This window comes from Oenanthe melanoleuca, chromosome 4, assembly GCF_029582105.1.
Source record: "Oenanthe melanoleuca isolate GR-GAL-2019-014 chromosome 4, OMel1.0, whole genome shotgun sequence".
Lineage (NCBI taxonomy): Eukaryota > Metazoa > Chordata > Aves > Passeriformes > Muscicapidae > Oenanthe > Oenanthe melanoleuca.
This window is the reverse complement of record NC_079337.1, coordinates 27,007,397-27,029,499: the sequence shown is the minus strand read 5'-3', so window position 1 is coordinate 27,029,499 and position 22,103 is coordinate 27,007,397. Positions and strand designations below refer to the sequence as shown.

Below are 22,103 nucleotides of genomic sequence, written 5' to 3'. Positions count from 1 at the left end.
GGTTGCAGTAAACTGAGCTTTTTTATTTAAAATTCATCAAGTCAACAAGGCAAGTAGACAGAAGTCTTTTGTTCCTTTATAATCAAGCACTTGCAGTGGCTGATCAAAAGGGCTACTGATCCCTTTAGTGAAGTTCTGGTAAATCAACTGATCATTTTTATGAATGATATTTTGTATCCGACTTTGGTTTTAGTTGTTTGGGTTTTTTTTTAAATGTAGCAGAATTCCATTAGTGAAAGCTTTTCTGCATGTATATATAATGGTGATTTTGTGAAATTGTGTTTAAGAAATACCACAGTAACAGTCTGACTAAATCATCTGTGAAGCCTGAAAAGACACCCTTTAATGAAGATCTTAAGAGTTTAACAGAGCATGAAGGGAATCTTAAGGCACTGGCTTGAGAATGTGGTGCAACTGTCCCTATGTTGTAATTAAAATGAGGTGGTTGTACGAATCAGTATGCTTTTGAGGTCTTGAAAACAGTAACAGGTTTTCTATGTTGTAACCATTACAGTCAGTCATTTAATAATTTCACAGGATCATAGAATATCCTGAGTTGGAAAGTGTCCACAAAGATCATTGAAATTCAACTCCTGGCCCTGCACAGAGCCATATCTAAGAGTCACACCATGGGCCTGAGACCACTGTCCAAATGATGCTTGAACTCTGTCAGGCTTGGTGCTGTGGCCACTTCCCTGGGGAGCCTGTACCAGTGCCTGACCACCCTAGGTGTTAAAGAACCTTTTCCTAATATCAAACCTAAACCTCCCCTGACACAGCTTCTGGCCATTTCCTCAGGTCCTGTCACTGGTCACCACAGAGAAGAGATCAGTATCTGTCCCTCCTCTTCCCCTCATGAGGAAGGTGTAGACTGCAATGAGGTCTCCCCTCAGTCTCCTCCAGGTTGAACAGACCAACTGACCTCAACTACTCCTCACACAGCTTCCCCTCAAGTCCCTTTGCCATCCTTGTTGCCCTCCTCTGGACACCCTCTAACAGCTCAATGTCTTTCTTCTGTTGTGGCACCCAGAACTGCCCCCAGCACTTGACGTGAGACCACCCCAGTGCAGAGCATAGCAGGACAACCCTCTCCCTTGCCCAGCTGGCAGTGCTGTGTGTGATGCGCTCTAGGACAAGGTTGGCCCTCCTGGCTGCCAGGACACAATGACTCACATTCAACTTACCATGGAACAGGACCACCAGCTCCCTTTCTGCAGCACTGCTCTCCAGCCTCTCATTCCCCAGTCTGTGTGTACATCCATGGTTGCCCTATCTGAGGTGTAGAATCTGGCATTTGTCTTTGTTCAACTTTATATTGTTAGTGATTGCTCTGTCTTAGTTGAAGGGGCAGGGTGAAGAGACTTCTGCTGCTTCTGTACTGAGAAATCACAGAATGGTGAGAAGATCATGCAGGTCATGTAATCAAGCATCATGCTCATAGTGGGAAGATGCTGATACTAGATGAGACCAATGATGTTTTGTTATAGCCAAGATTTGAAAATCTCCCAGGAACGAGAAATACTTTCTTTCAGCCCACTCAGAGGCTGCTTGTCTCTCATTTAGTAACTTTATTTCCAATTGAAAGTACTGTGGGAAACATTACCAAAAGAAACAGTCTAAACACTGGACTGCTTAATGTCCAGGAGAACTGGATTCATTCACACAAGCATCCTGGAGTACAGTTTTTCATCACTTCGTTTAAAATCCTTCTGTTGTCCACTAGCAATGTCTGGACAACTTTGTCAGTTCTTCTATTTTACACAGGAAAATTTCAGACTTTTGCCCATCTTGCCAGTGTTACAGACCATAATACATGTCTGAAGTCTGAGACTTTGAACGTTGCTGGCCCTCCATCTGAATGCAAAGAGTTGCGTGTAGAAGAATGAATGAATGTTGGGGGCTGTTTTACTGTGTTCTTACTCGTTATATTTAGCTTTTGCAATTTTTTAGGCTAGAGAGTATGAGGTTACCCTTGGTCTAAGCATGCTTTTAGACTGTGGAAATAGAGATGTCCTGCTTTTGCACCCTCCTAGTAGGTCAGAAGTTGGGGTAGTTTTAAAGAGTATCTAGTCTCCTTTCCAAATCCTTGGGGTGCAGTTTCACAATTGTCCTGAGCTGAGTTACACCTGTGTTGCTCCAAGAAGGAAAGGTCTCATTCTCTCCTTTGAACTGCTGTCAGTGTTCATGTGATTAGTTGGGTCAAAAGGCTGATCTCCAGGGGAAAAAAATAGCTGTCTCTCCACTTCACAGATGAAGCAAGTTCAGCATAAGGGGGTAGAGTGATTTCTTACAAGTTCCATGATCAATCAATGGCAGAGCTGGAAGCAGGGTCTCTGAGTTTTGGCTTTCTTGTTATTTTACAAGGAGGGTCATTTGACTCCTTTTTTTCATTCAGAGAAATACATTTTGGATTCACTTAGTGCGATTCCATAGGTTAAATAGAGATTTAAACTGGTGCAATTTGGATTTGGAATCTACTTATGTCTCTTTCTTTTGTTTATCATGTGTTTCTCATTAGCATGTGCTTTCACATCGGAGCTGTTTCTTCTGGGAGTAGTATAAGCTGGAGCAATTTTGTACAGCATTTTTCTTTGGCTGCTTCTTTGCCACAATACATCATTATGCTTAATTTTTAATTTGAAATGTTAATTTTTACTCCACTCAGCTTATACTTACCTGTAAGTAGGGGAAAAAAGAATCACAGGTAGAGCTGAGGAATAAATGGCAGATGGGTTCAGCGTAATTTTTGGTAGTTAGGGATCACAAGAGTATCTAGAACCCAGTCTTTGGGGTGTTTGTTTTAATGTTGCCAATTCACCATTGTTGTGTTGAAGCTTTTTGGCTATTCTTCTCACAGACAGCAGTGAAGAGTTATTGTGAAGGGTGTATCCTAGCCAGCCTCCTAGATCCCTTATTTGGGATTTGTTTTTAATTAAGAGTGCTCTGTTCCTGGTTTCTGCAAAGGGAATTCTGAAGGAAGACTTTTCTCTGGTGCCCTGAACAACTCCTTCCAATGTCTGGGCTACTCTCCAGTGCTTATTCTAATTCATAATGGAAGATAACACTGCAAATGAGATGGTTGTTGAAAGAATAAATAGAAAAAGTCTCACCCTCTGTCTTCACTGAAAGAATTTCACTGCTTCATTAGGCATCTTGTGTACATGAGCAAGTTTCACCATCCCATCATCTTTCAGAACAGACTCCTATATGAAGTAGTGAGGGCCATCCAGACATGTGGCCACACTCCTTGTGCATTAGGAGAATTATCTGGGGCATGAACAACCATGATAGATATTAGTTCTAAAAAAGGTGGTTTCAGGAAGGACACAATTGCACGTTTTTTAAACCAAATTAATCAGTCATGGTTATAATTCTGCTTCTTTATAATTACTTTTTTCTCCCAAGATTTCTCAATGATGAACAGCAGATTAAATTTATGTGGTAGCTGAGAAGGAGGGCTGGGAGAGGATTCTTTCCAAAGGTATTTGTACTATTCTCAAAATGGAAAAGGAGGAGGAGCTGCTAAGGGAAACCTACAGGATATGTGTCAGGGCTCAGGAGGCAGACTCAGCAGATTGTAAACCTGGAATGCAGAAATAGTAATTGCTCGGTTGTCTCTGAAAGAATTTAATGTTGGTATTTTTTAAGTGTTGGAGCTTTCATTTATTTCTCTAAGGATATATGTTGGTTTCTGTCTAGGCTTAGTATCTACATTTTCCTTTGTTTCTGGAATTTGAGTGGGAGTGCTCAGTTTGCAATTATTATATTCATTTTCATGGCCTCTTACTCTGATGCGCACAAAAGAGAAGAGATTGTTGTTTCATTCTTTTTTTTATTTCTTTTTTTCTATACTGCTCACTTACTTTGTAATTTCATTATAAGTTATTTCTTCGGTATATTTGTTCTTTATTCTAGTACAAGGAATCAGTTACCTTAAGTAGCAGCATATGATTTGGCAGATTGAACACTGAAATTATTAATCAAGTACTCTTAAAGCATATTACATTTGCATTCTTATGACATCATGGCGCTAAGTTATTCCTGGTGAGGCCTGTCACATTGATAATTTCTTCCTCTTAAATGTATTTTAATGTAATGTACAGTACATTGTGCAGTTTGCACAGCCATGCCTTAGACGCTGATCCTGTTGTTTGTGAGAAATTGCATTTCTGATTTGTCTACAAAATTTCTCTGTTCAAAAGTAGTATTTTGCTCAGTGCAGACATCATTTGAATTTAAGCCATGTTTGTGTACTGAGTTTGTCCTTCTTTTAGCCATCTGTGGCAAATCACAGGCTCAGCTGAGCTAGTATTAGCCCCTAGTATAGACAAGGATGAGTTTGGTTTTCATCTGTTCTGGTTGCTTCAGCTTCAAGAAGAGAACTATGATCCAGTGATACAAAAAGTCATGTTGCCTATTCCCTTACAGGCTTACAACCAAGACAGGTTACCAGCAGGTCTCATGCCACAGGAGGGTCCCCTGCTACAGAGTACTGAAGTTAGACCGTGCAACGCAAAATGTGGAAAGTATTCATAGTGGTATGGTCTTTATAATTATGCATAGCTGCATCTTAATCTGGGAAGCATTGTCATAAGAGTCTTGTCATCTGACTTTGGTGGACATTGCCATCTCCTGAGGATTGAGGCAAAGGTTGACTTCTAATTAAAGAGAAGGCCCAAATCTAATCAGGGTGTTCCAAACACAAGCAGTAATTACTTTGTTAAATCTCTCTTTTGATCTATAGCATAACATCTGGGTGAAGCAAAAGAAGTACCTCAATGAGATTACATTTTTATTAGGCAATATTTTGTTTTGAATAAATGCTTAGTAAAAATAAACAGCTTTGGTTTTACTATTATGGTTCTTTTATTTCATGTCATTGGACTTGTGTTTCCCCATCCCCTCACACACTGGTATCTGGTATCTAGTATTAGAACCTGAAAAGAGGTTATAGAAGTAAGAGGACTAGAGGAAATGGCCTTAAGCTGAGACAGGGGACATTCAGATTAGGTATTATTTTTTAAAAAATTCACTGTTATGGTAGTCAGGCACTGGAATAGGTTGCTCTGGGAGGTAATGGAGTCTCCATCCCTGCAGGTGGTCAAGAGATGTCTGGATCTGATGCTGTATGATACAGTTTAATGGTTTAGTAGTTCAGGGGTTACTAGTGGTGGTGCTGGGTTGACCGTGGAACTTGATCTTAAAGATCTCTTCCAACCTTGATGATTTTATGATTCTGTGAGTACAGTATTAGTTCAAACAATCCAGATATTGTTCTGTGGTTAGACCAAGTCAGGAAGTTTCTTTCCTCTCCCAAAAACACAGTTTCTTTGGACAACTGTTTTTAAAAACATTGTGTTTTACTGCCTCCTTTCCACAACCCATTCTAAAATAATAGGTCCATGAATAGCTAAAAGCATGTAGTGCTCCTGACAGGTGAAGGCTGCACAACTAGGAGGAAAGAGAAAAATATGATGGGACAAGTACTTGAATGACAGCTGCAGGAGAGGCTTTCTCACCACACCTTACTGGTATATAGGATAAAAGATTATTTGCTTTACTATTCAATCTATCTTCTTCCTTCCAAGGCTGTTGACAAGGACATGAGTTCTGTCAAGTGAACTTTCTACAGTGTGAACTGACTAGAAATGATTTCTGTTAATAACAGCTTTTTTTTTTCCCCACCAAAGACAGATCTGATCTGACAACACAGTTCTCTGGTGCAGCTTGAAGCTATTTCCTCTTGTCTTTTTGCTTGTTATTTTGCAGAAGAGACAGACCCTCACCTTGATACAACTCATTTTCATGTGGTTGTAGAGAGCAATAAGGTCTCGCATGAGCCTCTTTTTCTTCAGGGTAAATGCCCCCAACTCCCTCAGCTGCTTGTCACAAGATTTGTGCTCCAGACCCTTCACCAGTTTTGTTGCCCTTCTCTGGACACTCATAGCACGTAAGTGTCCGTCTTGTAGTGAGGGGCCCAAAGCTAAACACAGAATTCAAGGTATGGCCTCAGTAGTGCTGTGTACATATGGACAATCACTGCACTGGTTCTTCTGGCCACACTGTTTTTGATACAGGCCTGGAAGGCTACCTGGACATATTGTGGCTCATGTTCAGACACTGTCAACCAGCGTCCACAGGTGTTTTTCCACCAGGCAGTTTTCCAACCACTCTTCCCTCAGCCTGTAGCAATGCCTGGGGTTGTTGTGGTCCACATGAAAAACCCTGCTCAAGCAGGGTCATTATAGAGCACAGGGGTTGTTTCCACACTGTTCTTGAGTATCTGCAGTGGGGGAGACTCCAGAACCTCTTTGGACAATTTGGCACAGTAAAAAAGTTCTTTCCCGTGTTCAAGTGGAACTTCCTGTTCATCAGTTTCTGTCTCTTCCCTCTTGTTCTGTCGCTTAGCAGCACTGAGCAGAGCCTGGCTCCGTCCTCTTGTCACCCTCCCTGCAGGTACTGAGACATTGGGGAGGTCCCCTCTCAGTTTTCTCAAAGCTGAACAGGCCCAACTCTCAGCCTGTTATTTTAAGGGAGATGTTCCAGTCTTATCATCACATTTGTTGTCCTCCTCTGGACCTGCTCCAGGAGCGCTATGTCTCGCTTGCACTGAGGAGCCCAGAACTGGACATGGCACTCCAGATATGCTTCACCAGAGCTGAGCAGAGGGGCAGGATCACCTCCCTTGCCCTGCTAACATTGCTCTCTGAGAGAAGTGATACTTTGTATTTATTAGCCAACAGTGGGTTTTCATTAGGGTTTTTTAAAATTCATATACACTTCTTGTGTGTTATGGCAAGCAGTACCAAAGCTTAACCTTGCATTGCACGTTGAAAAGTCTCTTTGGCTCTTTTGAGCTTCATGTCTGATAGTTTTCTATAATGCTTTCTATGTTCTGTAGTAGAGAGTAAGGAGTAGAGAGTAGCAAGAGACTGAGCTGTCATTCCCTATAGCTTTGCTGCTTCTTGAAATAGTTAAAGTGGTGTTGTTCTGCTTTTAAATAGATCATGTAAATCAATTAAGTAGTCTTAAGGAAAAGGTCACTATTACTTTTGGAGACCTAGGAGCATTTTAGCAAGAGGCAAGAAGGCTGACTGATGCAGGAAAAAGGAGGGGAACAATTTACTGCCTTTGGAATTAAGGGCATCACTGAGAGCAGAGATTAGAGAAATTACCTTCTTATGTTATCTGTATCCAGGGCCTTTAAATTGCACTGGAGATTGAAAAAAAAAAAAAAGTAATATTTATTTTCTATGCCTGTCCCTGTAAAAATTATTGATCAAGGGTTAGAGGTTAGAGATGAAGTGGTTGTTATAAGAGAAGGGTAACCCCACTGGTCCCTGGTTTTGCTGGTTTTTTTTTCAGTTGTTGGAGTAAGCTGATACTTTGCGGCTCTTTTTAATTTCCTCTGCCTAATTTACCTGATGACATGTGGCACATTGATTGAAGTGCATGGAGGAGCATGTGATAAAGCTATGTGTTTGATGAGGGAAGGGTACTAATATCTGTGGCTGTGAAATGTTTTGGAGAGGTATTTCTTAAGGCTGTTGCTCTGACAAGGTCCGGTTCAATCTGTTCTGCAAGATGTTTATTTCTGAAGCTAAATTTGGTTGAGTGGCAAAAAATAATAGTGATTGTTTCGTCCAAGTTGTAATCATCCATTAGAGACTGCAGTATTTACTGACTTGCCATATAATTTGAGTCCCATGATGTTGTAAGACAGCCAGGATATATGACTGAGGGTGGAGGAAGCTCTTTTTGTCTTGTAGTATGTTTGCATGGTGACTTGCTCAAAGATGAGCTGTCCCCGGAGGTTAAAGGCCTTTTCTTGATTGTTGAGGTAGGTATTTTGTTCTTACAGCAAATTCAGTGCTGTTCCTGCCTATCAAGATTTTGCAGTGAGATAGATGCATGTTTTGTAGGCATTGGAATGATTTTAAAAATTTATTTGGCTCTGTTGGTCAATGCTTCTATTTCACTCTTAGAAAATAATTTGAGTATGTGTAAACTTGAATGCTTTTCCCCAGCCTGGGCTAGCAAAGGTGTTAACTTTACCTATACACTATACCAACATTCTTGTAGAATCAGAATTAAGAGACTTGAAAAATAATCTTTGATGCATATCTTTTTAGAGTGGTTGACCTTAATCTCAGAGTTGCTGGATCACTGTGAATCTATAAAAAGGACTGAAGTTTAAGGTCATGTTTAAACTCAGAGGTAAACATTGCAGACCTATAGATATGTGAAAAGTATGGTTTGTTGTTATGTAGTGTAAATTTTTGGTGAATAATTTTCTGTATTTTGTAATTAAAAGCTTTGTCAGTATCTGTAACATTAAGGAAAATGAAGCATTTCAAGAAGGGCAAGGGAAAAGTGTTCAGGAAAACCTGCCATTTCTCTGACTGAACTGCATGCAGAGCATCTTCTGGAAAGACAGGTCCAGAAGGTTGGGAGATTTTATTTGACAATTTCTGTGCCCTGTGCATTCTGTAAGGGCCACTCTTACAAGTTCATGGATCTCACATACTGTAGGGTGTAACTGGATGAGTCAGCAGTACATTGCAACAAGATGTGATCATGCATGAAGATGCTTTTACTTTTGCGATATTTTAATGTAAGAGGGTTGAAAATTAGTGTTTCTGCTCCTTTTTAAATTATTTGTTTATAAGTACAAACAGCCTGTTTGAAACCAGTATGTTTCTTCATATGGATAACCTTGTAGTATTAACCGTGTCTTTTGGATGTTTGTTCACATTTATGTTGTAGAAGGGGTTTTGGTTTTTTTTTTTTCTCATTTTTAAGCACTCAGTTAAAGCTTCACTATGTTTGATGTAGATGTATTAATATTTCTGTCATGTAGGCTGTCCCTTCACAACAAATGCCTTTATTCTCAACAGAGATCTATTACTAAAACAATGAGGAAATTCCCTTTATTTCCTCATTCAGTTAAAAGTTAAAGTCCATCATATTTCATGCTGCTTGTTTGACTCGGCTGGTTTATAAAGAGAGTCAATTAAGGTGAAGGAGCACAGAAATCTAATGGCATGGGACTTGTCAAAGAACTTAGCATTGGCAAGTGTACTTCAAAATTCTCAAAGGTGCTCAGCTGATCTTTTGGCACTGAGGTTACGCCAGTACGGAATGGTTCTTATAATCTCAGTTCTGTGGTTGAACTTAACATTTTCAATCTGAAAGATCTGTCTTTTTGTGTTACAGTGCTGGAATTGTGCTGCTAATCTTTGACTAGGCAACATCCAGATACTATTTCAACTGCTGAGTGTAGAACCTATTTAGTAGTGTTTCTGGGAAGTAAGACTCAATAATTCACCTGTCAGAGGCCTTGGTTGCCTCAAGGTTCCCCAGGAGCTCCTTCCTTATTACTCTAGATTCCTCTCAAAGGATGCACAATAATTAAAGCAAATGGGCATATATTTTAGAGATTTTTACACAGGAAATAAACATATCTAGGTAAAATAAGAAACACCTATAGCTTGTTGCCTTGATCTGATTACTGCTGTGATGACTTTGATGTCTGTGTGCTTGCAAGCACCTGAGCTTTTTCCACTGGATTCCTGTAGCATATGCATCATCTGGGTCCTGCTGAGTTCTTGCCCTTGCAGTCAACACCCTTTTGCTCTTGCCTGTTTTTCTCTGGAGCAATGCTCTTTTGTGTTTCTATTCTGAAGCTTCTCTGTTTTCAAAATTCCAGCTGAAATATACCCATCTTTTAATTTCTTTGGGTGATTTCCCCACCCATGCTTTATTGTTTTCTCCTTACTGATCTGCAGATAAGTGATTTAGTAAGGATTTAAGATTCTCACTGTTATAAAAGTAGTGTTATCTATTTTATTACAGTTATTATTAACATTTCTAGTCAGATGAGAACATTGACAAGCCACTTTTTCCCTTTTCAAAGATAGACTTACCACTATACTCATTATCTTCTATGAAATACAGAAACTATTTGAAGAAAATCTAGTATTCATCCTTTATAACAGTTAAAGCCATGTAAAGACACCTTGAATCATGTGGATCCAGATTTACTGGGTTTTTTTATGCCTTTGTCCTTCTCATCCTTCATGATTAAATCAGGTTTTATTCATCTGTCTTGTCAATTATAGAGGTTCTGGAGTTCATTTAGCGACCAGGTTATATTTGATGTACAGAGATGTATGAAGCAAGCAGAATGTGCTGTCAGTGGCTAGAGAAGGCTTTGATTTACTGACTGAAATGCAACTTCAAGTAGTTGAATAAAAAAAAAACTCTTCAGAAATAGGCTTTGTTTTGTACTCTTTAACTGTAAAAGTAGGGCACTGTCATCTTTCCCCATGTGCAAATGCAGAAACTCCGTAGACTTTGATGGTAAAGTATTCCCATCAGCAGAAGCTGCACTTTACAGCTAAAATGTTCTATTTGTAAGCACTGGTTCTTCCCTTCTGTGTTTCATGATTACTTTTGTGTCTGAATATAATGCTGGCTGGGTCCAAATATCCTGTCCCTATCACTATAACAATTCAGTGATACTTTCATTTACATTTACAGTGCTACATTGCTATTATGCTATTATTAAAATTATAGATGTTTCCTACTCCTATAATTATTTACTACCAAGATTAAATTGCCATTAATCATAAATACTATTTACTGATTTTAGTCAAAACATACTAGCAGGCTTATGATAACAGTGAGTGTGATAGATGGCATAGCAGGGTAGCCTTTTTAGCTGTTACAGAAGGGCCAAAGCCTTCCTGTAGAATACATTTTATTGGGAGCTGAAATCAGTCAATAGGCAATGAAGACTGGGAGTGACTTGAATCATGCTCTAAGGATTTGCCTTTCTAGAATGGCTGTGTTTATAAATTCATCTTAGGGTGAGGGGGCAGTTCAGTTTGGGTTGTTAACTGAAAGAAAATGCTGTAGGAAATCTATCTAGAATGTCTGTATCTCAAGATCAGGAAAGAGTTAGTTCAGGGTGCACACAAGCCAAGTGACTCAGATTCACAAAAATTTGGGAGATGTTTCAGCTTCATGGTCTAAGCTGGACGTTATTAAATATGGGCGATGTTGTAATCTCATGACTTGTAGACTGCTGTGAGAATTGAAGTGTGAAGTATTATCATTTGCTGCCATGATTTGCTTTGACTTCCTGCTTGTATTCTGCCTTAAAATTGACGGTTTGGTTGCTAAAATACGATCCCAAAGTATGACAGTGACAAGATATCAATATGTAATAAGTGGTTGAAGAAACAGCTAGAGGAAATTCCTGAAAGGATTTCCCTTTGCTGATCAACATGAGCTATTTTAATTAGCAGAGCAACTGGAATTTAGCTGCTGCTTAGCTACATCTTCACTTGTTCAGACTGTGGGAAGTCGCTATTGTGGCATTCATGAAGTGAGGCAGAAGCAGAAATTCTCAGCATATTGATGAGGATTTAATTGTCACTGGACTTAATTGCTGGTTTAGGATTTCTTGCTTTTGGAGCTGAACCCAAGAGAGAAGTAAAGTTGTGTGGGTTTAAGTCTTAATTTCTAGATGACCTATCTATACTATTGAGCATGTGATTTCTCCTGTACTCACAGGGCCAGGACTTGCATGATCTAGCAGAGAACATGTAAGTTTTCATTTTACAGAAAGACTGTGGGGATAGGCTGCTGTCAACCATATTTTTTGTGGTGATTGTCTGATCTCCTAGTGAGTCAATATGGATCATCATCAGCTGATACTGAAGGATGAGAAGAGCAGCTGACATGAGGTATAGCCAGCATTTGGTGATTTACTGTCAGATTATTGGCAGCGTCATGGATTTAAGGATTGTTTTGTCAGTGGAGGCTGAGCTGCTCACCTCAAGGACTGCTGCTGGCCTTCCCATCAACTCCCATCACTCTCTGGTGCCTACCCTGATGCTCATGTGGCTCTGCAGCCAGCTGGAGCAGGTAGCCTGTCTGGCTGAAAATTAATCAGGATATTTGGGATGGGATTCTTTGTTGTAAACAAAATCATGTAGCTAATCTAGCAGACTTGTGACCGTGCCAGCAACAACACAAGAGAGCTGGTGGGAGTGGTGAGCCAGGAGTACTGGCTGTGCAATGTTTGCTTCTCTGACACTGATGGGGAAAGTGCACCTGGGCTCCATGTGCCATGTCAGTTTATTTACATATCAGCTAGAGGACTGGGGCTCCTCAGCAATGGAGGCATTGACCACGGTGGCTGCATTTTCAGTACAAATTGAATTCCACAGGATTAATAAAATTCTGTCAACTGCACCCACATAGTGAATTTGGGATAGCTATGAGTCTTCTGTTTTAGCTTTAGGAGCTTTTTTATAGACCTAGTAAGTCTCTCTTTGGCCTTCAGTGGTGGTAAATCTAACCATTTGCATCACCCCTAATTTAGCTATAAAGTTATTACCATATTTATGTAATTCAGTCTGCAGTGAAATAATTTACGTGACCTTTAAACATTTTGTGCTTGAAATAATGTCTTCTAATAAGTTTTTAGAATGTTGCAGTGTAGTACACTGGCTGTTAAAAAGATTTCTAAAGTAACTAAGAGGAATATATGATGCTTTTTATTAAACTAGTGTTTTGCCTTACAGTAATTTCAGCATGAGCTAATTTCTTGGCTCATATTCCAAGAAGTCACAAGACATTAAAAATAGCAACATTTTAATTCTTTTTGCTCTGTGTGTAAATACAAAGTAGGGTCAACAACCATCACAATTACACATATGTTAACTTTTACACGGGTATATGAACCTAAGGACTGATACTTTATGAAAAGCTTCATATAACTTGACATAAAGAATACATTTTGAGACCTTGGAATAGATGGTTCAGAACATTAATTTTTTAGAACAAATGATCATTCTTTTTTTCCCCTTTAGGCTTTTATGTATGCCTAGGGTAATGTATGAAAAAAGTGCAATCAGTTTTCCTGTAGAATATTCATTGTTATGCCAGTTTAGGTAAATAAACTAAAGGTTCTGGTTCAAATAAAAGGAGCAGGAAATATGAAGGTCTGTTCAATTCCTGCTGAGAATCCCATACAAGCCTGTAGGAGGGTGTGGAAGTAGATGGCAAAAAGATGATGAAACAGGCTAGTAACTTGGAATGTCTTTTTTTTATCTCAAGCAGTATCACAACCTGTAGAGCAGAAGACTGTAGATAGCCAAGGGAGACCCTCCCTAGATGGTTGTGGGTAGGCTCACATGCAGGAAGGGGACAAGTCCTGCCTGTGATCTCCAGAGACAAATAAAATCCATCAATCCTCTACCTGTTTGCACTCAACAGCCAAGCTGCCTCATTGTCAGTCAGCTTGTGGGAATGTGCCCGTGTGATACCCTCCACTGGGCTGGAGATTCTGCTGCTCCTGAACCAGCTAAAGGACCGGGTGGGTGAAAAGATAGCCCAGAACCTCTGGGCCTCTTGGCTTAGCTGTCCTGCTCTGGGCAAACACAACTTCCTGCCTGCTCCCTTGGAGATGGCTGTGTGATTTGAGCTTTATTCCACTTAAACAGCACCTCCCCTTCTCTGCTCTTTGGGGGCTGCCAAGGTGAGTGATGCTCACACAGTTGCTGTGTTGGGTCAGGAGTCAACCCTGCAGGAGTAGCCTTTCGAGAAACCTGGTAGCTATACTGAAATTGTTTTTGAAGAGGGACAATACTCAGTCAATGAAGTGTCAAAGTAGAGCCCCTGATGGGGGAGAAACCATGGTTTATGCACAGTAAGCGCACTTATTCCACTGAACAATTTGCAGCTCTTTGCCCAGTCTACCTTGTGGCAATTTTAGTTGCTTAATGTAGAGATCCGAAATAGGCTTTTGAAGCATTTTCCCCAAGTATTTATATTTGGGAAACCTGTCCTTGAAACTCAGGGCAGAGCCTACCAGAAAGAATGAGTAGATGTTTAACAACTTGATACACACCACTACAGGTTCTTTATCTTTCAGAAATGGTGACCCATGGGACCCTTTTCATACTACTGCCAACTTTGGAAGTGTCCAACTGCTTTCAGCATAGCAGGAACAGCAACATACAGATCCCCTCTGAACTTACTGAGTGGGTTTTTCTGGGTGCAAAGTGAATTATGAGGAGCTGGTGGGGGAACTCATCAAACTTACTGCCTTAGCCAGAAATGAAACAAAGTTTGTGATTTAAATTAGCAGTTAGCAAGGTCTAGGATAAATGTGCAGATGTCAGAGGCGTTGCTCTGGTTGTCCACTCCTGCATGCTAAAAGCAGGGGGGAGGGGCGGGGTGGTGATGGTGGTGGAGGAGGACTAGCTTGCATCTTTACTTATTCCATATTAGATATGACTCTGCTGTTGTTGCTACTGTTTATAAGATTCCTTAATACTTTGAAACTTCCTGCTGTCTGCAAGGTTTTCTTCCAGCAATATGAGTTTAGATTTCACTTGTGTACATTGCAAGGTGGCACAGGAGCTGCTCTCTCCCACCCCCACAGCTAGTTATTGTCGCACTGTCCCCTCGGGTATTCTCATGTAATTGTGGGATGAGTTGCGTTTTGGATGGATTAATTTTTCCTTGGCATGTGAGTTTGTGAGGATTTTTTTTTTTCTGCCTTCTGGTTCATTGCTGTGCCTTACAAGCAGGAGGAGGAGCTGGAAAAGAGGCAAGGACCATGGAGTACAGTAATTGCTGCAGCTCCTACCTCAACAAATAGGAAAATTAGATTTTATTTGGTTATGTTAATTATTTGGATGGCTTGAGCGAAAACATGTTATTCACATGTGGAGAAAAGTAACCTTAACACGTCTTTCTTCGCAACACAGAATAGGAGACAAGGAATTGATTTCTGTGGGGCAGGGTCAGGTAGGCTCAGCATAAGGTACAGGTAAAATCACCAGCTGCTCCAAGAACAGCATCTTACTTAAATTACTGGGGTTTAGTATATAATGAAGTTAGGAAGTTTGCAGTTCCTTTGCATGGCTTCGTGGGGGGGGAAAAAAATAATGTGTCTACTGTCATTTCCATGTTTTTAAAGGGCTTAAATAATTGTAAGCTAGATGTCAATCAGACTTTCCAGAGGGTAGGAAATGTAGTGCTTTGCCAAAAGGTTGTAGATGAGTGACCTGTTAATGGAAAGTGGAAAAGAAAAACTGTCTTCTAACAGCTGGTTTTGCCTGTGAGCTCATAAATTTTCTAATAGAACCATATTATCCTGGATTCTAAATTATAGATAGTTGCATATTTCAGCTGCCTTGCTGTCCTTGATCCATCCATTCTTCAACTTTACTAGGTTGGTTTCATGAAAGGTTTTACTTCTTTGTTCTTTGCATTTTGATTTTTAAAATTCTTTCTATGTATCCTTTTGGTCCTCATGCCATATGAAAAGCTTGAACTTGTGCCTACATGACGACTCCTATGATTTCCAGCCAAAAGTACTTGCTTTTATGTGGAAGTGTTTATCAGATTTGAGGCAAATTGCGATGGGTCAAAGGGCTTTTGTTAGTGGAGGAAAGAACTCGCTCCTTTTCGTTCTTTTATTCTGATACTTGAATGTGCATACTTCATAGATTTCCTAATTTCTGACTATAAAACTTAAATAAATCCTGAAAGCTTCGTATAAAAAGTTATTGCTGCTCCAGAAGATTTCAGATTCATACTACCAGACTTTGGTCTTATTCCTCTCCCTGTCTGATAATAAATACAATTAAAATCCTAAAGATTGTAGTTATTCAGAGAAATGGAAGCGAAAGAATAAAGCTTCAAAAATGAATATCCAAAAGAGACTTGAGATACAATGAACTGAGAAAAGTGCTGGGGTACCTCTTATGAGGAACACAACTAAAAGTGTTTCTTAAAGATAAGGTTATGTTATCTTTGGGATACTTTGAAGGAAAATTAGAACCCTTTTCTGCTAAAAATGCACAGCGAAATATGACTGATAGAAATGTTTTCTAAAGCTGCTTTGTGAGCAGTGTGGATTAGGTCCAAGCCACATTTGAACTGTTTCTGAAACCAGACAAATAGGCATTGTTTATCCTAGACTAGCCAGACTATTTCAGAAAACAGTTCTGTCAGAGCAACGTTCATTTCAAGTCTTAATTAGTTGCTAGAATGACTGTAGAGGGACAACTTTTTCATCCACGTCTTTTTTGACTGTATCTTTCTTCTCTCCTCCAAATCCCCCAACTCTTCATCACACTGGAGTAATTGCAGCCATCACATGTCCGTGGAGCTAAACTGAGCCCTGACAAAGTTGGTGTGCTGCATGCCAGCAGCCTCCAGCAGACTTAAAATGCACTACCTGTACTAACATTCCTGCTGATGAAGTCTGGTGCTGGAAGGTTTCTGGAAAAGGCTTGATTCGTATAACTTTGTTTTGTTGTTTAGATACTGTATTAATTTGAACCAGATAATGTCTATTTATTTTCAGCCTTTAAAAAGTCCATTCAGCACTTCCAAAGGCTTCTCACCAATAAATATTTTTTATCTCTTGTGTTTAAAAGAGAGAATCCCCTTCTTTTCTGAACTGGTTGGTTGGTCTGTTTGTTTGTGTTGTTTTAATTCCATCGTAGCTTAGCACAAAGTGGAAGAAAATATATTAATACCATATTCTTCAAATTGCAACATTTCTGAAAAGGACAATCCCAAAATAGATTTGATTTTTTTACTTGCAGACATAATAGTGACTGCTGTATCTGTTAAATAGGACATTCAGAGGAAAGACATCAGAAGCCTTCGTCTTACTAAGGAAACCAGTTGGCAAAAGGAGACATATTTCTGTCCTTGTGTATCAACAAATATTTGGTCGTGTTGTCTTCCTAACCCCAGCCACCAAGTTATTACTGAAAAATGTTATCTCAACTGGAAGGGATAACAAGTTAAGTAATTGTTAAAAAATATATAGCAAAAGGGTTGTAGGTTTTTACTTCTCTGTATAAGTTTTATTTATTTACAAGAATGTTAAGTCATCCAAGGCTTGTAATCTGTGAATATGCACGCCCACATAAGACCGAATGTGAACTTCAAGACAGAATTGAAAGAAATAATGGATTTGATAATTGGCTTTCTGTCTTTGCAGAGTCTTGAAGCCAAGCTGTAACCTGGTTTTCATTAAAAGGGCTTGGGTATGGTTGTATAGTTCAGGAGTTTTGGAAAAATTCCTGTAAGATAACAACATAGGGGAAAAAACAGGCTTGGCAAACCCTTTACAATATATGGGGAATTTTTTCATGATGTTACTTAATTGTTTTCTATTTGAGACATTAACTATGTTTTAATTTTTTTTTTCTTCAATAAGCCAAGGACCTTTGTCATCTATAAGAGCAGCAATCAGGAGATGTAAGTTTACTTTTTGTTTTTGAGAACTATATTAAGACTGATACATCTTTTCTTTAGTAACTGTTTAACTTGGTATGCCAAAACGAAGTAGCTGTAAGTAAGTGAGCAGTAAACTGAGGGGCTGTAATTTCTTTCTCTCTTTTTAGACCATCTTTTTGTTCCTTCTTTCAAGTTCCTAACATTTTCTTATTTATGCGCTAATGCATCTGTGCACAGATGTGATCCATCTCTGAAGACCTTGGGTTAGATGTGCCCAATTTTTAGTTCATCTGACAAAACAGAAAATTGCTTTATTTTAGTAGAAATATGCAGCAACTGCTTATTCACTGTACTGGGGACAGAATTAGACTCATGTACTGGGCTTGTTTTGGAAAACAAAAGATTGTTTATGAAGCTTTAATGAAAGTCCAGATTCTTCTTCCCTGGTTTCAACATTTAAGTCCTTTTCTCCTTTCCCTGCTTATGATGTTTCCAGACAGAGAGTTTCTTCAGATACATCTTTCAAGGTGTTTTATGCTGTTAGTTTCTTTCCATGACTAATTTCGTATTAATGAAACAACCCTCAGGATTCTCCTATGGGAAAAAATAAATTACTATATTTAGTACTGATTTGTTTCTCCTGGACGTATTAGTCAGTGACTCATTATTGTGGATTAGATTGGAGGTAGTGAAAGGGCATCATGAAAGCTTTACTCAGAGCAAGTCTGCATGATGCTATCATTACTATACAACACTTTATTTATGCTGTTGCTGCTGCAGATGGAAACTGGAAAACAGAGAGCACCAGATTATGGAGGGCCTTCTGTGGGTGGAGTCAAAAATTGATTCAGACCACCTAAGCCCCAGTACCTTGCCAAACAGAGACATCATCTAAGACATCATTAACATTTCATATCTATGTTTTTGAAAATGTAGTAGCAATGGATTCTTTGTTTTGAGGTATAGTCACATAAAAATCCAGTCAAGAAGCTGTGGCTCATGTTATTTACTTATAACATATGAATAACTATGATGAAATGTAAGTACCATGTGAATTATTTAGATAATAAGCTAGCAAAATAATATCCATGTACATATGTCCTGGTTTAGGGCAAATTTGTAAGAAAATCTCCAAAGGGCCACCCCAGGAAGCAAACCCAAGTGGCCCCTCCCCCAACCGGTTCAGGAAGAAATCTCCTCAGAGAGAAGTAGAAAAAACCTGTTTATTCAACAGGCAAAACACTGCCCAGCACAAAAAACTAATACCAAACAATGAAACTTCTTGCTGCTCTGAAGAGGTGAAAAACTCAAAGTCTCTCTCCTGTGATGTTAGCTCAGCTCAGTCTGTTCTCAGTCCCTCCAGCACTGGAAAATCCGCTGCCCAGGCCAGGCTCTGGAGGGCCGCAGGTTCAAGCTCCTGATGCTTTACCCGGGTCCCCAGTCCAGAGCAGGTTCAAATAATTCCAGGGAAAAAAAAGGAAGAAAAGCTTTCCAGGGAACTTTTCTCCTTCAGTGAGTCAAAAAGTCACTAAAAGCGAAGGAGAGCTGTTCACCATGGCGGAGACGAAATGATGGAACTCCTATTTCTGTGTTTTGAATAACATCTGCCTCAGACATTCCACTGCTTCTTCTTCCCCCCTCTTCACCCTCAAAGCCAGCCTTAAAGGTACAAAACTTATTTCTGGGCTACAGACAAATGGGGATACAATTCAACATGACAAAATCACCCCAGAACAACATAGCAAGTTGTAACATTGTACATAATGCTATAGTTTTTTGTACACCAGTACCCAGTGCTGTTAGGATGGACCTATATTACAATGGACACTAAATCATTCCTGACTCCCCTTGCCATTAAAGTATGATATTCACTGGACAAGTGTATTTCCTAAACAGAGTTAGAAATCTGTCTTTCTTAATTCCTGATTTTTTTGGGCTCTTACTCTCAAATTTTCAAGAAACATAAGTATGTACAGGGTTTCAATTTACCCACCTGTGGACAGTGCTGTGTATCACTTTGTTTTGATAAGTCTCTCCATTTCTTGTGGCCAGAGAGAAACAGGATTTATTTTCCTATGGTGCTCTGACCACAACTTCAGATAGAAAGACAGTGTGGTTTTCAGTTCTTTGACTGATCCATAGAAAAGTTCAGAAAAGGGAGCCCAATGTAACTTGAAGGAAGCAAGTATGTGAACATGAGATCTGCTCAGAAGTAATGTTTTGATCTCCACTCTTAAAAAGTTACCCCAGGGTCTTTTATGGTGGTCTCAGGCCTGGACACACCCTCTTATCCAACTGCCACTGAAATCAGTGAAACTATTTCCATTGATGCCAGCACAAAAAATGTGCACTAAAATGCCAAAGAAATCAGAAAGAGGCAAGCCAAATGCTCCAGCAGTGAGACAAAGGGGAGCGAAAAGTGTTTTCACTCACTTCTTCGCTCTTCTAGACCAGGGTGTTGTTAGGAAGCAGGGCTACTGAAGCAAATCTTGTTCTATTCTCCTTTTGTCCTAAGTAAATACATGGCTGAATGAAGGATGCATAACAGCTTATATGCACTCTGAAGCTGTGGCTTTCCATTTGGCAGTTTTGCAGCCGGTTTTGGCTGTGTCTTTTGTTTTTCATTTTGTTTGTTTTGCCTGGGGGCTTCCAAGATTCTTTTGGCTTCCACTTTTTCCCAATCAGATCAATTCCCTGACCTCATTCTCTTCCCCATCTGCACAAACATTTGGGCTGGCATAATGCAGAGAATGGTGCAGAGGCAGGAACATACAGCCCAAGGAAACGTGTAGGAAGGAATGAAGTGCCTTCTTAAATCATGATTGTCAAATTTGAGTAAAACTACAGGCTTGCTGTAAGGGTGTAGTTATGAAGATTTTATTCAGCAGCAATGCCAGCCTCTATGATGTCTAACAGTTAGCTTAGCTGTGAAAAGGATATAGAGGACTACCCTGGGGATGGGAAGAGGAATCCCTGTTACCATCTTAGATTTTTTTTTTTAATCAGTTCCCTCCCTGAAGTTGCACAAAGAAGCACTGGAGACAGGAAACAGAGGCAGGAAAGAGATTGCTATTGGGGGTGGCATGTTCCTTCCCCTGTGCTGCTGGTGATCTGAGCCTGAGGTGAGCAGGTCCAGGGAGGTAAAGCAGACAAAAACTCTACAGACGGCAGTTTTTTTATCACTGTGAACTCACCGTGGGGTCAAATGAGTGCTAACGTTCATTCAAGGCGAATCAAAAATCTGTTTGGAAGGGGAATTGGACATCACTATCTCTTTAGCTACATTCAGGCATTAAATCAACCTACCTGTAATGTCAATCTGATATGTCCCTGAGGTGCCTGGAAACAGAACCAGAAAAGGAGCAAGACCTCCCCCTTGTGCCAAGAAACAGTTTGGGAGAAAACAGAGATGCATCAACATCTTTTATTCACAACCTTTCCATACAGAAATAGTCTAATCAGATGTTGGATGAAATGAAGGGTCTTTTTTCTGGTGTTGGCTTGAGAATTATCTGATTGTTTTAGTGTTCCCTGAAAAAGGATCTCTGCAGTCATCTAACACCTTTGATATTTCAACGACTCCAGGTATGGCCTCTTTCATGGGAACATTCTTTCAGTTCTTCAAACTGCATTACTTTGTAGGTAAAGGAGGGAGTCTTTGCCTTCCTTGAGATAATAAATAACCTTTATTCCTAGGCATCTGTATAGTGAAACAAATAGATTCCTTATCTAATAGTCTCTGTATTTCATAGATTTGAAAGAAATGTCTAGCCTGGTTTTAGAAAGCCTTGAAAGAAGGTGTGTTTTTAAATATTAGCAGGTGTCTTTGTTGCAGAAAGGCTTGGCCTATCTGAGGCTGTCTTTCCAATCTTCAATGCAAAATTAGACTTCTTTTTAAAACACTCTGCAATGAGAAAACTGTTCAGTATTTCATACAGGTTTGTTACTGGAAGCACACAAACACTGTTATGCAGTGTATACACTGTGGAAGCACTCAGTGCTCACAACAGAACCTTACCTCTGAGCAGATCCTTGATAACTTCAGTTGTCTTTATGTTGCCTTGAAAGGTTGCCTGAAGGACTGTAATTTCTAACCCAGCTGTCTTCCAAAGGTTCAAATCTGCATGTCAGACTTGCCACCAGTTTGTCTGTAGCATCGAAGTTTATGGGTTTGTGGTATAATGGTGTTTGTACTTATACAACCACCATTATATGACGTTTTGATCCCATAGCTTAAAATACGCCCTGCACCATAATCTGTATGTATTTCAAATACAAATGACATATTAAGTACACTTAAAAAGTAGGACCCTGAGAAGAGACAGTAGAGGAAAAAATTTGAAACGTAAGTATGCAGCACAAATAGAATACCCCTTGCCTCCACACATTTAAAAATAATTGGAAAAAGCCCACTAAATAGTTCTAAGAAATATGTACAAAAGAGGAATCTATAAGTCATTGATCTGCCCTCTATTTACAGTATGAGATGCCTCATTGACTAGCTAATAAAGTGCCTCATTGACACTAACAGAAATTAATTGTGATAATGGTATGAGTTGATTTGATTCCCAGCCACCCCCCAGCCAATAAAGTTATATGAAAAAGTGAGGTTTTTATACACTGAGATTTTAATCTCCTTCCCTTTCTGAAACTGCTTTGCTTGTTTTACTTCAATACTCCTAAGCATAAACTTCTGTGCATTTCTTATTGTTGAAGTTGCGAAGCTGTTTTCAATTGTCATTGACTCCCTTGATGTAAGAGAGGGTTTTTTAAATCTGAAAACTGTCATCATTTGAAATCTGAGGGGAAAATTAATAGTC

The 22,103-nt window shown here is 39.6% G+C and overlaps 1 protein-coding gene across 15 annotated transcripts in view; it reads left to right on the top strand.

Moving 5' to 3' along the window:
- The window catches only part of SH3D19 (SH3 domain containing 19), an 81,960-nt gene that overhangs the window by 22,174 nt on the left and 37,683 nt on the right, over nt 1–22,103 (top strand). For 6 of the 15 annotated variants that reach the window (XM_056490676.1, XM_056490675.1, XM_056490683.1 and 3 more), the window contains one exon: nt 17,264–17,304. The exons of 4 other annotated variants lie outside the window; for them this stretch is intronic. In XM_056490676.1, coding sequence (XP_056346651.1) covers nt 17,264–17,304 — 41 coding nt within the window. Of the gene's footprint in view, nt 1–4,428; nt 4,539–5,769; nt 5,951–17,263; nt 17,305–22,103 lie in introns of all 15 variants that reach the window. 5 more of the 15 variants (XM_056490674.1, XM_056490672.1, XM_056490679.1 and 2 more) reach the window with 2 other exon arrangements.